The 13,989-nt window shown below is 38.5% G+C and overlaps 1 protein-coding gene across 1 annotated transcript in view; it reads right to left on the minus strand.

Moving 5' to 3' along the window:
• LOC141958853 (potassium voltage-gated channel subfamily KQT member 1-like) overlaps positions 1-3,452 on the minus strand; it is a 513,504-nt gene extending 510,052 nt beyond the window's left edge. The window contains exons 1-2 of the mRNA XM_074901810.1: positions 3,383-3,452; positions 1,216-1,599 (exon numbers count right to left, since the gene is read on the minus strand). Coding sequence (XP_074757911.1) covers positions 1,216-1,598 — 383 coding nt within the window. The 5' untranslated portion in view covers position 1,599; positions 3,383-3,452. The remainder of the gene's footprint in view (positions 1-1,215; positions 1,600-3,382) is intronic.
• Between the last annotated feature and the right edge of the window lie 10,537 nt (positions 3,453-13,989).

The raw sequence follows: 13,989 nt of genomic DNA on the forward strand, positions 1-13,989 counted from the left end.
TCTGAGGTAAAAGCAGCACAGATGATGAGACAAATGCATTTTAGCAAAATTAATAAGTCCTAACCTCAAACGGGATTAAAACATGACTCTTCACATTTAAATTATATCAGTTTAAGCCTCAGGAATTACTATAAGCATAGTCCTTGAAAGAGACCCTATCCTTTTACTTGGCAAAATCTTAAAAATCCAAAAATCCTTTAAAAAATATCCATATATCTTTCTGAGGGCTGAAAGGAAGCAAGCATTAATAACACTATTTTACACCACATAGAAGCATTACGATTTGTTCTTATAATTACCATATATTTATCTGGGCAGTTCCTGACTGCAGTAACTGATAATGTTTTTCCCTAAGTGCAGCCAGGCCATAGAAAAGTTCATACGAGACAAACAGAATAATTTAAACACTCTGCATTTTTTTAGGACATATGCTAATTTTATAATAAAAGCAAGGACTTTTGGCTCAGTTTGCATTCACTACAGCCAGTAAAACCTCCACAGTTGGATCCTTTCTACAGCTAAGATGACAAATCATCGTTCTGTTAAGCAGCATTCAGAATAGTAATTGAGGTTTTGCTAAACTTGACAGATATCATAAGCAGCTCAAAGAGAAGAGTAGCAGCTGTATTAATATATTAACCACTGTTTTAGAAGAGTAAATGGAAGCCGTAACTTCCTCCTTGAATGTATTATATGCATCGTATAATGAAAAACATTTTCCTAAAATTGTACTCATGTGTTCATGATTGTAGATTAATTCAAATTCGTAATATTATGATTAAATGTTTGTCCAACAAATTAAATGTTTTGACACTTTAGCATGAGTAAAGCAGACTTATAAAACGTGACTTATCTGACCACAGCTCAACCTTCCACACCTCACGCTAAAAACTGCAGTGTCTGAAGTTAGAAAAGTGTAAAGCAGCTAAGGCAGCAATAAAAATGACCAAGAGCATATAGGACTTCCCCTCAGAAACATCAAATATCCAGTGTACATCTCTGAAGACAAATATCATATGAAGAATAAAAAGCCCTCCTCTGGAAATGTCTAATGGATAGAGAGCCTGATCCTCTGGGAAACTGGCTTCAGGGGGGATTACTCATGCAACAGATTTTCAGATCAGGAGCTCGAGTACTATGACTTCTGGCTGATTAAGTGGACAGTTTCAGATTTTCGTTACACCAAAGATATTATTTGAAAACGTAGGTACTTACACAGTAAAATGGTAGATAAAACACTTCCACCCACTGGGCCTCTCCAGGAAGTTGTAGACGTCTCCCTGCGTACTAGTTTTAGTCAAATAACGACTATGGAAACATTTTGTTGTACAGGCCCTGTGGGCTTCACTTTCTGTCAAGGCTGAGGCCTTTGCACCTTCCTGGGGGTTGCGGGGAATCCCAGATCCATTATTCACCAGGGTATCGGGATCCAGCGCCACGGAAGGATACTGCATATTGCTTAAATTCCCCCTGACTTCCAGCAATGCTGCAGATTTCTTGTTTCCATCCAGACTGCTAAGCTGGGAATTGGAGCCTTGAACCTGTCCACAGAGGTTATACAGCGGGTGCCCAACAGTTTCTCCGCTATCACAGGACATTCTGTAACAACACACAGGTATTAGTAACCCTGATCAATATTTAAAATCATAAAGAAGGTATTGTATGTCCTCCCTGCCCTGGGTGTTCTCCAGCAGCTAAGATGACTTTCTGCTGTTATCACGGGGCGTCTCTGTGGCACAAGTGTGAGCTATCAGCCTGTCACCTGCTGTAACTCACAGTCTCTGAAATTAAATCAGAAAAGCACGTTAGACAACAACACATGCTCGACATCAGAAGTAACAGAAGGCTGGGCAAGGAAAGAGGTTGAAATTCCTGGAGGAAGAAAGAAAATTAAGATAAAAAGTTACATTTGTTAAGAAGGAAGTTGAAAACTATTTAAATATATTGCAACACTAGGACAGCAGAAGCGTTGTCTGGAGAGCTGATCCTATGGTATTATTTTAAGCTGAGCAGTTCCTGAAGTGTCCTGATTAGAGGTGGAAGTGTGAAAATTTCCTGGAATTTATAAACTTACTGTGGCCTGAAACACACTAGATGGGGATTTTGAACTTCCACACCTTCACCTCAAGAGATACTAGCTAGTGTCAATGTCACAGAAAGATTTTAAGACTTGAATAAATTATTTCAGTCACCTCATGGGATCTGATGTTGCAGTCCAGGGTACTCAGGAACAATTTTTCTCAAATGTAAAAAAGAGGATGCCATTAACAATAACTGTCACTGGGAGGTTAATATTGTTACAAGGGAAAAGATCAAAGAGTCCTGGACTGATTCTTGATTTTCTTTAAGCCATTTAACCTTTGCTGCTAACTTTGCTATTCTCAAGCAAGTACCTAGAGGAAACAATAGAAAATAAGGCTCTTATTGATCAATATATATTTCATGGGACAGACTTAAATTGCTGCTAATACACAGATCCTTAACAGCAATATTAATCATTTTGTGAGGCTGAGGCTCTTTCTGAAGTGTTATTTTTTTGCACTGCCTCATTTCTTACACACTACCACGAAAAGCTTCCTTATTGAAAATGCTTAGCTAAAATGAAAATATGAAAATATTACAAGTATCACGAGAGGTGACTAACTTCAAAGCACTGCTGACGTCAATATCAAAATCATGTCTGTAATGTCATATTGTAATGTACTGTTATCTGCAGTACAAATCTCACATGCCTGGGGGTTGCAGCTGACTGCTCCTCTGTCAGAAGAGACTCACACCCACAGTTTGAGTTACTTTAGCCTCAGCAGAATATAGTAATTTAGAGAGAAACAATTTCAGCCTTCTTTTTAAATGAGGCTTACTTTTTGTTGTTGCTTAAAGATCCGCATGTGTAGTGGTTGAAGTCCCATTGTAGTGCATCTGAACAGAGCCCTCCAAGTTATTCAACAAAATATTTACATGGAGTAGTGGACTTGTTATAACATGCTCCTTTCTTAATGCTGGTCATGGTAAGGTGAACTGATGCATTTCTACATTAGTCCTATAGCAGACAGAGAAATACTACCTTACTCTCATCAGGTCTCTTAACAACAAAATGCTGGAGGGACCACACATTAAAGTTGAAACTCAAAGCCCTTCATCCAAGTCAATCTACAACAAGAACATAAGAAATACCTATACAAAGTCCACTCCCTCCACATCATTCATTTCACGGTGCTGAGGCTACGTAGACAAATGCTTGCAGCAAAGGTTGGCTACCCAGCAGTTGCAAGCAAAGCCACCTAAAACACATTTTCTAGCCTGTATAATGCAAACAGGGCAGCCCACACAGTCAGACATAAAGCACAGAAAAACATGAAACCAGCTGGCAAACAGTACCTACTTTCTCTTGTCACAAGTCCTTCTACTCCTCCTCTTCTCTGCTCCCTTAGCTCCACACAGCAGCCTCTCTGGATAGGTGCAGGGAGAGAAATTGCTGCCTAGCTCTGCCCCCAGCTTATCAAGTCCCACCCTGAGTAATGCAGGGTCCCTCCCTTCTATCTGCCTTACATGGCTGCTCTTGGAAAAGGCAGAGGAAGAACTGGGGAACAGTTTTGACAGCTTCAGAGAGGAGTTACTTCTGCTTCTTCCTGTTGTCAAAACAAGCAATCACAAGCAACAGCTTAATTTTGCTGAGGATTGTCCTCCTTTCCCTCCCAGTCCTTTTCTTATCTGCACACACTTATTTGCAATGGGTTAAAAGTGGCATTTTCTTACTGCACATCTTTTAAAAAAACTGAATTAGGTGCTGCTTGTAGTTGGAAGCTCTGCAGCAGGCTTTCATATTGGGTAAATCTAAACAGGCAGCATCAGTTGTTTGGTTTTCTCCATCAAAGTTTTGGCAAAACCAAAAGCAGCACTTCATTATGTTACATTAAGTAATGGAAAATCAGAGTTCTCTATTATTGTTGCCTTTCTGAACCATGTTGCATGGCTTTTTATTAATCTGGGAGGAAGAGAATCCCAAACATAACCATTTGAGCATCAAACTCATTTTATTGATGAACTTTCTCAACAGAAAGGAGAAAATGAATACTACTGTTTGTTTGCTTTTCTCCTTTTTGTAACAGAAATTAGACTGGTGTCCGAAATGCCAGCACTCTGAACATGAGGTGCTTCCCATTCTTCCACAGTCACGTGGCCAGGAATGAAACAGAGGGAACATTTCATCTTTTGTTCTGGCAGTGGGGAAATGTTGCCATTGTACACAGTCTTCAACTTTTATCGTAATTGTTCATGGGGCTAAGACCTCTCATTCCATGGAAAGATTATCCCAGAAAGGGACTTTCTTATTTTCCCAGTTATATTTCCATACCACTGGGGAAAAAAGAAAAAAAAAATAAAATTCCTTAGTTCCTTTCTTTTTCTGATGAATGATGAATTCTGGCGATGATGATTTCTGATCAATCTCATGTTTTCACTTCTGTAAAAATCAACCCCTCCAGAACACCGTCCTTGGATGCTGTGTGACTCAGGTTACACTGTGCACAGAATTGAATGCAGTATTCCAGGTAGTGCTGCAGGTGAGCCACTGAGAAGGACTAATACCTGACAAGGGTCACAGAACTCCTTCTCCAGGTTTTTGCTCATGCTTTGAAATGTTTTCTGCATTAATTAATACTTCTATACTCTCTGTTGTATTAACTTTTCCAGACGGTAATTTCCTAAATCCAAAAATTGCTGTCTGTTCTCACCTCTGACCTCTCTTGAATGTAATTGTTTAAGCTCTAAATAACTAGCTGAAGTATGTAGGAAAAAACGCATTTAAAAAACCCCAAACAATAATCATCTTGGATATTTTAAGGTTTAAAATAAGTTTCCTTTGAAGAAAAAGTAGTATTCATCTTCACTGCAAACACAAAAAGTCAACATAATAGCAGCAGGTCTGAAAGCACTGTAGAAATAGAACCCAGAGCATCTGACTCCTATTTCTTGGTCAAGGAAAAGATGATTTAGTGTTAAAATCTTATTAGAGTGAACTGTGGAAGACAGGAACTCATTCTATCACACCCCCCCAGATGTAGTATATCACATCTTTGGGTCAAACTTTCAAAAGCCAGTGAATCACTTAATTTATGACTGATGTGAAATGGAAATGCATGATTTCAGGAATGTCTAACTGCTGAAGTTTTCCCCAGTAAAATTATATATTCATATAACGCCCTGCAACTGCATATATATAAAAGTGTGGCTTTTACAGCTGGGCTCACTTCTCATCTCCCATTTAATCCTGATGTGCCTGATGCAGCCCACATACTCAAAGAGCATCTCTACCCCACAGTGACATCACGGTATTTAGCACTAAGCACAGGAAACATGATGACTTATAGCCAAAAGCTCAGGGTGAGGAGGCACAGGGAAATGTCTGGGTTTGAGATGCAGATTTAAATCCCTTCTTGACAAGAGACACTTCTCAGCAAACTATCCTAAACACAGGACGAAACCCATTTTCTACTGATTATCACCATCAGTATCTCCTCCGGGGGTTGTATTTTAGAAGAAACACATTAATCAGTCATGCAAGAAACATAAAGGAATAATATGGAACCCAAATGCTAGAAAAGATTTTGAACAGTAAATAATAGAGTTGTGAAACATTCCCATGCTCCTCTGTTCATTTCAAATTCCATTCTCAGGACCTAAGCTTTCTGCATAACCGCTTTGGGTTTGTGAATTCCACTTCCAGAACCAGATACCTAAAAGACAAGAGACTGCTGAATGCCATGGACCATTCTGGTTTAACTATAGAATTTTTTCTTAGCAATGATCATGTTAAGACACAAATTCAGCATGTTGTGTGCCTTGAACTAGTTGCATCCAGGCTGCCCGTAAGGGCCAAAATGCCAACCCTTGCTTTTTGCTGGAGCTTCCCAGCCTGGTGAACCAAAGGTCTTAGAAGGGACTGTAAAACAAAGCCAAGTGAGGAATTATGGATCTTGGCATGGGGTATAGGCTTGAGCTCCAAGTTCACATAACAGCACTTCCTGTACGCTTCATTTTTGAACTGCAGATTGAAAATGGGGTAATACCTGTCTTGCAAATCTGTCAGGTAGTTCAGTTGTCTGTAGAGCACTTTGAAATCCAAGTCATGTGCACCATGAACACCATTATTCTTCTTCGCAAGGACAGGCTGAAGATCAGTTAAGATTATCATGACTTGTGTACTATGATACTGGGAGGATGGTACTTAAAAAAACCAGCAGATTGTGACACTGAGCTTCCATTCACTGCCAACGGTTTGTCAAGTAAAAAATATTGTAGCATTTTCCTACATGGGGGAAGATCTGAAATGCCAAATGGCCTTTTATGCATGTTGGCACAGCTTCATTATTTTAGTGTTAATATAGATAGTCTGTAAGGCTGGCTGTTTGACCCAGAGTAGTATCTAACAATTTTATAAATCTCTCATTTCCATGATGGAATTGTTGTAAGACATTAAGGTGACTCCTTCACTTACACAGGTTTGGTTTGTTTGGTTTTTTTTTTTTTCTCTCTGATCAAACTGAAAATAAAATGTTTTACATGAAAAAAACAAAACCAAAAACCAAATCAACAACAGAAAATGCAAGTTTTGCAAGAAATTAACAGCTGTGATGTGAAGAAAATGTCAGTATCTTACTATGATATATATGTATAGACCTTATACTAGATCTTAGTATAAGATCTAAACTAGATCTTATACTTTAAAATATGGTTGTTATGCTGACCCTAATTAAACAATTCTATCTGCCTGGTGGAAATAATAATTCATTAATTCACATGGTTATTATAGGGGGAACCAATAGCAACTTCCAGATCAGTTTGTCTGTCTGTTCCTACCATAACCATCCTTTTCATTTTTGAAATGTCATCAACTTTACAAGCATATGGACTGAAATTCTCTTTTGGAAGTCTCTAATTCTGGTTTTGACTGGATGGTTTAAAAGCTATTCGGCAGCCTTTGACCATAAAGACAGAGAAAAATAGCCATCTCTTTTAAGATAAAAACCACTGGCAACAGACATATAGCAAACCCAAGCTGAAACCAACTACATGGTATACCTCCTTTTGCTTATTCTGTTTCATTCATTTCTTTCTTTTACCCCAACCATCCATCCTATCCAGGCAAATTCTGCCATTTTGTGCAATGAAGAGGGAAGAGTGCTGGTTGCAGTGGCAGGTACAATAATGCTACTAAATGTTCCATACTAAAGCACTGGGCAACATGGTGAAGATGCAACCCAAATGGAAGGGTGAGAAGGACGCAGTGTAAAATTCCTGTTGAGAAAACGAGCGCCTTCCTTTGAAGGATGCAGTTTTTGGTCTGAAAATAAAAAGAGTGTTGTATAACTGTATACACCCAATGGTACTGTCCACAATCACAGCTCTCGTGGCTGTCCTCAGGCTGTAGGAATGACAAGAGGGGGAAAGCACAAGAGGTTGTCGAAGGTGCTTCTGGGTGACTCCTTCGTGCACAGGGTTCAGCACCCTGGAGAGTGACGAGACGTTCCCGCCCCGCGAGTCCCACCTGCCCTCCCCTCCCCAAAATCACAGGTAACCCCCAGCACTTAACTAGGAGTCAACCTGAATCGTGTTAAACTCCCACAAAAAAACCGTACGAAGCGTATGACGTGCAGAAGTGCTCCCAGATCACGCCTCCCACAAGCCAGCAAGGTGCATGTGTAAGGTTTTCTTCAGTCAGTCGTGGTAAAATACAGGAATTCCCACTTTTAAAATGCTTCTTCCGATTAGGTTGCTTGGGAAACTAACACTTGGGAGCTCCTACCCTTATTTCTGTTTGCTCTCAAATCAGTGATTGCGGGAGAGCCGAGCACGCACACGACCAATGAGATCAAGCAATGCCCCTTTATTACAACTAATTCAGCCCTTTTATAATGTTCTCCCGCACACGTGAGTAACATGCAGTACAAGCCCTCAAGATTGCACAGTTAACTTAGCCCGCGCTTTAAACCTTCTTAAGACTGGATAAAAAGTGCCACATCAGCCTTTCCAGGCTTCCTGCCTTGTGGAACTTCCTCTTCCGTCCCAACCCCTTCCGGGGGTTGTTTGTCTCGTCGAGTTTCTCCCCCCTCATTCAGGGTCACATCCTTATCGCATTCTTGCTCGGCTGAGGCTCTTATCAGTCTTGTTCTCACGCAGGATTGCTCACATGGCCATTCTCTCGCAGAATCCCAACAAGTGATTTACATCATCAAATAGCTATGGGCTAGTGTGTCCTTACAGAAGGTGAGTGTACTTGCGGAATGTTGAGTGTCACCGTGGGAAGCATCTCTGATGAAAAGAAATGTGTGTGAATGAGGTATAAAGCCAGCACGGCACAGCACAGGTCGCAGCAATGTGAATAAAGAACGGTTCTCCCAAATGGTGACCCTGGCAAATACTTAAATGTTCTCTGTGATTTGTTAATTCAAATTATACCACCATTTATAAAGACTAAAAACTGAAATGGAAAATCTGAACACTTGTCCTTTAAATCGGTGTTACCTGATGCTCGTTCAGGGCTATGTGTGAAAACAACAGGCCAGGCAGAAGATGGACGTGAGCCATTCAGATCAGGTGAGACCCCTCCATCTCTTCAGGCCCTATCAGTTTGCCACCTGCCCCCAATAATCTGCCACAACAGGCCTGTTCCACTTAGCTTTCAACCAAGTTTAGCAACAATAAATCTGTTCCAAGGCCAGCTGGGGCACCTATGCTAGCAGTGCATGAAGAACAGTGTCCCAGAAGAACAGATACAAACGGTTAAGCTTTTCACTCACCAAGATGAAACCCTGAACAAAATGTCACCCATCTTCCTTTGGACTAGCGTTATGAACAGCTTGTCTTTGAAGGGAACATTTCCAAAGCAGATTTAAAAACTTTACAGCTCAGTAGTTATAAACAGCAGATAAATCCTTACATTACGAACATATGAGAAGAGTGAATGCTTCCTAGTTTATCTATTTTACCTCTTTATCTTGCCAAATTTATAATTGCTATATGGTTCAGGATGAGGAGAGACAAGCGACAGAATTATTTTTATTCATTGTTAACTCTTTGCTTTTGTGCTGTTTCTCGTGTGTCACCAGTTAAGTAAAACTCTAAGTCAACACTGCCCTTATTTCACAAAAGACCTTAGTTATCAATTACCTTAAAGACCTTAGATATTAATTACCCTTAGACCAGCATATTATTTCTAGGCAAGATCTGATATTCCTTACACTTGAAAGAAGGAACATGGTGGTGGGAATCAATCCAACCATCCATTTGTTCTCACACAAAACATCAGAATTTTCAGAATCTTTGTTTCTGAGTTTTTCTCTTGTTTTCATGAGTCCTGATGGGTCACCAGTAGTCCAACACTCATCTCTTAACAAATGTACACATTTTCATTTTTTCTACTCCACTTTCAGCAAGGATCTCATGTGTTCGGCTGGTACTTTTTTAATTTTGTGTGAAAAACCTCAGATAAGCAAATTACTTGTGTGGCTTAACTATTGTTCCAGAATGCTGCAGGATAAATTTCACTTTTCCATGAGGAATATATATTTGGTGACTCCGTCTCTCGCTTGGTATCCTGTTGCTACTTGTCTCCCACTACAAGGAGAGGGGAGATAAAAGCTGGAGATGAAGGGGAAGAGTTGACAAAGAAGTATGTTTTCCTGTGAAAAGGATTCAGTTCCATGATTTTTGCACCATAGTTCAGCTAAATTTCAAGTGTATTAATTTCTATCAGACAGATGCTGCACCGATGCCACTGGGGGTTTATGTGCTATGGAAGCATACGTCACTCTCATTCACCCAGAGAAGTGATCTCCTTGGTTAATGGTTGTGTGGTAAAGACGATGTTGGGCCCAGCAAAATGAGATCTGATATTCAAGCTTTTGAGAGATCCAGAAAGGAGATAACTCTGGGGTGTCATGACTTCAGGCACCATTGTTCTTGAGCTCGTTAGGCACAGCAATAACCATGCACTGAGATGAAACAGATGTGACAAAGTACGCGACCTTGCTAATGATACTGTCACTTCAGTAGGCTTTTGGAAAGAAGGGAATTGTTAAATTGAAATATTAAGAATAAAGAGAAGTTTATATCATGAAAGTACATTTTCTAACTTGGCATTATATGCCGATTAAGAAAATGTTGGTTTTTTGAAAGCCAGCATCATAGGGTCCTGATCCTACTTGTCATTTTAGGTGCTATTGTAAATCAAGAAATAATTATAATGCACTCCATGACAGTTATATTTTGCAATGCTAAAGCCAAATTCTGCTGATGTCATGTTATGATACCTGGACAATAGAGAACAGCTTGGTGTGCAGTTTAAGGTGTGCTTGGTCTTTAAGTCTAGTGCTCTTTACTAGGACAGCAGAATTCTTAAACTGATTATAATCATAGTATATCTTAATGGCAACCCATATTATTTTTGATACCTGCATAAATAAGAATAAAAACAGTCATTAAATTGTATGAACTAAAATAAATTGCTGCCACATAGGGCAAAGTATCTGTCGATATGCTTATGTTGCATAAAAGGAAGACAAAACTACTGCTTGAAATATTGTACCTATTCTAACTGATGAAGAGGTATCAGATAGCAGTCATGGAGAGCCTTCAAATAATAAGAGACAATATAAATTCTTCTACAGTGAACCTCAACTGTTACTTGATTCCTATCTTCAATTATATTAAGTGTCCTAGCATTGTATTATTGGGTATGTTTAAATCATTAGTGATGCACTGGAGGAGAAGGATACTGTTATTGGTACTGAGGTTGTAACAGAATACCATTAAAAGTGGATGCTTATTACAAATATATTTGAAAAGATTGATCAAAATGTAACTATTGCTTCAGGAGAGACTTTTTACGTAGGAGCTACATGTTATAACTGAAGAAAGAGTTCGGAAGGATGACAATAATCCTTTAAGGATAAGTGCAGTTATACATTTTTACATTTATGAGTTAAGACATTCTGCTAATTTTAATGAAAGATTTCCACAAAGCTTTTTCTGTAGGGTCTTTTGTACAACCTTTAATTGATTATCAAGCTGATATTAAAAAGAAGTAAACTAAACTTAAAATTCTTAATGTAACATGTCCATGTTACCTTCTCTTTCCATACTAATCTGGAGTCTGAGGCAGTAAATCTTCTGAAATGAAACACCTCATTCCCAAAAGGGAGAACATCCTCAGCAGGAAATCTCCTATTTCTTACTTCCACCTTCTGTAACTTTTTAAAGACAACTATCTGCTACTTTCTCTGGTAGTTCTAAATTCTTGACTGCTTCTTGAGTATGTAACATGCAGTGCACATGTGCAACATGACCAGAAAGTCAGGCTTCAGCATTCACAATCTATTCTGCACAGATTTGAAGAGCACAATTACAGAGAGGTTTACCAAGTGTCTTCCCACTGTGTTCCAAGCAAGTAAATCCAACGAAGGTTGACTTAGCTTGAGTAGAGGCAGAGGGTATTACACAGCAATGTGGTAATTACCCTGACACTGCTCTGTGCACTCAGAATATTAAACAGAGGTGGGATTCGATCGTAACTGCAAATTCCCTCTTTCACCAGTAGATTTTTGCTTATTGAATGATCAATGTGAAATTGGATCTGACTGGAAAAATTAAAGAGGAACCATAATCTCTTATTGAGAGAGATGACAGAGCCTTTGGAAATGCTGGCTTTTTCACTAAGAAGATGGGAAATCACAAAAATGGAAAAAGGGAAATAGTAGTAACATAATCTGTGATTTGACTATACACAGCAAACACACACTTATCGAACATCTCCAGTATCTTTCTGCTTATGAGTTTCTAAATAACGTCTGCTCTTTTTTCCCATATACCATTTTTTTATGCAAAATCATAGTTTCAAGTAAGAATAAAGTGGCTTCAGTTGTACTGTAACTGGAAATGCTTTTCTAAATGTGTGTGCATCTCAAAATAAAGGATGAACACTTGTTTGCTAAAGAGGTATATAAAAAATATATCCTGGGGTAAATCTGTAAGGGCCGTCTACAGGTCTGTTGATTTCAAGATAATGTAAGTGGGTCACTACATCAGTACTGTTACGAATACCTGTTTAATCTTAATTAGTTTCTCTGTGCTAGAATTAAGCTATTGCTCATGAAAAGCCACTCAGATGAAGCATTTAATTATAAAAATACAGATTACAGGTTTTTGTTTAGATTTCTGGAAATGCTTGCTAGGATGAAAAAAGAATAAATTAAAAAAATGACCACAGACATACTAATTGAACAGCACATCTGCCAAAAATAATTATAAGTAGAAGCTATAATAAATAGCAACAAAATACTTCATCTATGTAGCAATTTTTAGTAACTAGTGATGGTGCATGAAAAAAAATAAATACTGTATTTGTAATGCATTCGTGTTTCTGTCTCATGGTCACTTGTAGAGAAACTGGATCTTTATTATCTGCATCTATTTCTCCTTTTTTTCTTTCTTCAGTTTTAAAAATAATAATTCTGTCTCAAGTATTACAGGGCTAATAATGATGAGAAAAAATGGACTTATGTCATCACAGAGAAATAACCATAAACAGCAGAGGACATACTGAAGAACTCAAGTATCTTGTCATGTAAACACCGTATGATTCAATTCCAGGAAAAAATAAGAAATTCGTTACTGTAAACAGTTTCTTTTGCACCTCCTAATAACAATGCTGGCGGGTTTTCCTTTGCTTTTCTTTTACAGGAAGTCAGCTCTTACTGTGTGGACTGGATTTTTTTAGGTCTACATTTCTTGGAGAAGATGGAATGGAGAGAGTCCTGACAGAAGATTTTTAGCAGACATTGGTGGCTGCAGAGATCCTTTTCATTCTATTTGTATTACTGTAGCATCAGCAGCTTACAAACAAGTGATAAAAGACAGATGAATCAGCTGAGATTATGAGGAGTACAGCAAAGACACTCTGGATCTGAGGCACTTCAGTTTTGTCCATCTTTTGGAAAACTGGGACTGTGTTTAGCTGGGCTGAGTCAAATAAATTAAACAAAGAAATCTGTCATAAGACACCATTTGATCTATTTAAAAGTAGCTGTAGAAAAGAGGCTGCCTTGACAGTAAAGATTCTGGGTGAAGTTGCGATTCTTGAGAGCTGTTTATTCTAGCAGTTAGAACATCCCATAAACATTTCTTTAAGAAAACCCTTCTGAAGTAGATGTTCACTTTCTTGAGTGAAATCTAACACAAGCAGCAGTGTGTTGAACATGGACCCTTCTACTGAAAGCTAACATTTAAACAGTAATTGTGACTAACTGGGTTCTTTTTAGGAAAAGCATTTAAAATTTGAAGAGTATTTTAAAATAAATTAGTAACTTTTGATACTGCAACCCAACACATGCAAGTGACCCATGCTGAAGTCATGAAACAGGAACTCCTAGCTAACACATAACACCTGCAGCTGGATCTTGTTCTGTTACTGGCACTGCATGCTTTCAACAACAAAAGATCTCTTCTTGTGTTACCCTAATGTGGAAAATAAGATAAAATTCAGAGTGCCTTCTAAGGAAGAACATTGCAGTGAGAAAATACAGTGGGACTTCAGAAGTTCAGTAAGGCTGCCTAAGTCATCGCTTAGTATTTGTAAAATTCACTAACTATATTAAGCATTAATGTAAATCGAAGATTTATCAAACTTCACATATTAATATCATACTCCATTTTGTCTTCATGTGCATAAAGGGACTGGCAAGATTTCTGTCATGAGCATATAGATAGGAGTATAGGTGTGCATAAGCAGAGTATTTCTCCTGACCTTGATGGTGACACATCGCTGTGAAGACAGTAGGGTGTGCCTGATAAATATTCTGAAAATGAAGATGCAATAACATTTTTTTTTTTTAAATCAGAAAAGCAGTTATTATTTAGAAGGGCTATTTCTGACCATATTATATGATAATCAGTGAAATTGTATATATCCCGTGTGTATAACATGAAGAATAT

The sequence above is a fragment of the Athene noctua genome, chromosome 3 (genome assembly GCF_965140245.1).
Source record: "Athene noctua chromosome 3, bAthNoc1.hap1.1, whole genome shotgun sequence".
Lineage (NCBI taxonomy): Eukaryota > Metazoa > Chordata > Aves > Strigiformes > Strigidae > Athene > Athene noctua.